Raw genomic sequence first — 1,095 nt, 5'->3', positions numbered from 1 at the left:
AAACTTCACATCAGTGGCTCATCATTAAGTATCACCACGTTTCAAAATAATGCTGGGTGAAGACTACAACCTTGGGGCAAACTTGATATTAAATCTTTTATGAAACTGACCCAGATAACCAGAAGTATTTTTTTCATTTCACCCTGCTCACATGTTTTCCAGCGTTGTTATTTTTGTGAGCATAGGTTGATGGGAGTTGACGACCTCTTCCCAGTGAGAAAAAAAGAACAGCTTTTCATGGCCTGAGGCAGAAGTAAACAGTCTGCAGTAGAAAAAAACGGCAGCACGTGCTGCACAGTAGGAATCCTTCCAGTAATAACTGGTGGCACTAAATATTATCTATAATCACATCACACACTGGTATGGTCAAAACTGCCATTAGTGCTTCAGAGTACAGCTGAGGCTGGTTGTAGGAAAATCATGGACAAATTGAAATGTTGACTTGATGATGGCGCTAGATGATAAGTCCGAGGATCAACAAAGTTACATTCCATCCTGTGGAGAACATGAATATGTGACCAAATTTGATGGAAATCCATCCAACAGTAAGTTGTTGAGACATTTTACTCCACATTCATCTCATGTTGGTGCTAACAGATCATTAAGATTGTTCCTCTGAAGACCATGAATATCTGTCCAGTCGGTGCCCTTGATCAAGTTGGTCCCCAGGCGATATACTATATATTATATGTGGCAATAAAGTTGACTCTATTCGAAAATGTAATAGCAATCCATCCAATTATTAGTTTATAATAATAATAGTAGTATTTTAGATAGTTCTTATCACGTTAATGTATGTTCAAGTGTTTGTTCAAGTGATTTTTCGGATTGGTTTAATTAGGCGATCTCAGTGATCGGTATTGGCACCGATCAAGACATTTTTTAACTGAGCTGTATTCACCTTTATTGATCCGATCCGATTCTTTGTTTTACATCAGCTTTCATGCATGTTGCAGCCAGTACAGCCACTGCGCAACAAAAGTCCCGTGAAGAAAAAGCCAATGAGAGTAATTAGGGACCGAGCCAGCGACCGCTGGAGGTCCCTATTGTATTTGCTCGATTTCTTACCTATTATTTTTAGCAACTTTGATTGCG

General features: G+C 39.1%; 1 protein-coding gene across 1 annotated transcript in view; it reads left to right on the top strand.

The window, feature by feature from the left end:
- The first annotated feature begins 448 nt into the window (after nucleotides 1-448).
- Nucleotides 449-1,095, top strand: part of LOC118337196 (gamma-aminobutyric acid receptor subunit rho-2-like) — a 5,713-nt gene continuing 5,066 nt past the window's right edge. The window contains exon 1 of the mRNA XM_035674101.1: nucleotides 449-545. Coding sequence (XP_035529994.1) covers nucleotides 449-545 — 97 coding nt within the window. The remainder of the gene's footprint in view (nucleotides 546-1,095) is intronic.

The sequence above is a fragment of the Morone saxatilis genome, unplaced genomic scaffold, assembly GCF_004916995.1.
Source record: "Morone saxatilis isolate NCDOM2014 unplaced genomic scaffold, NCSU_SB_2.0 Contig3, whole genome shotgun sequence".
Taxonomy (NCBI): domain Eukaryota; kingdom Metazoa; phylum Chordata; class Actinopteri; family Moronidae; genus Morone; species Morone saxatilis.
Note: the sequence above shows the minus strand (reverse complement) of the source record. Positions and strands in the feature narration are given on the sequence as shown.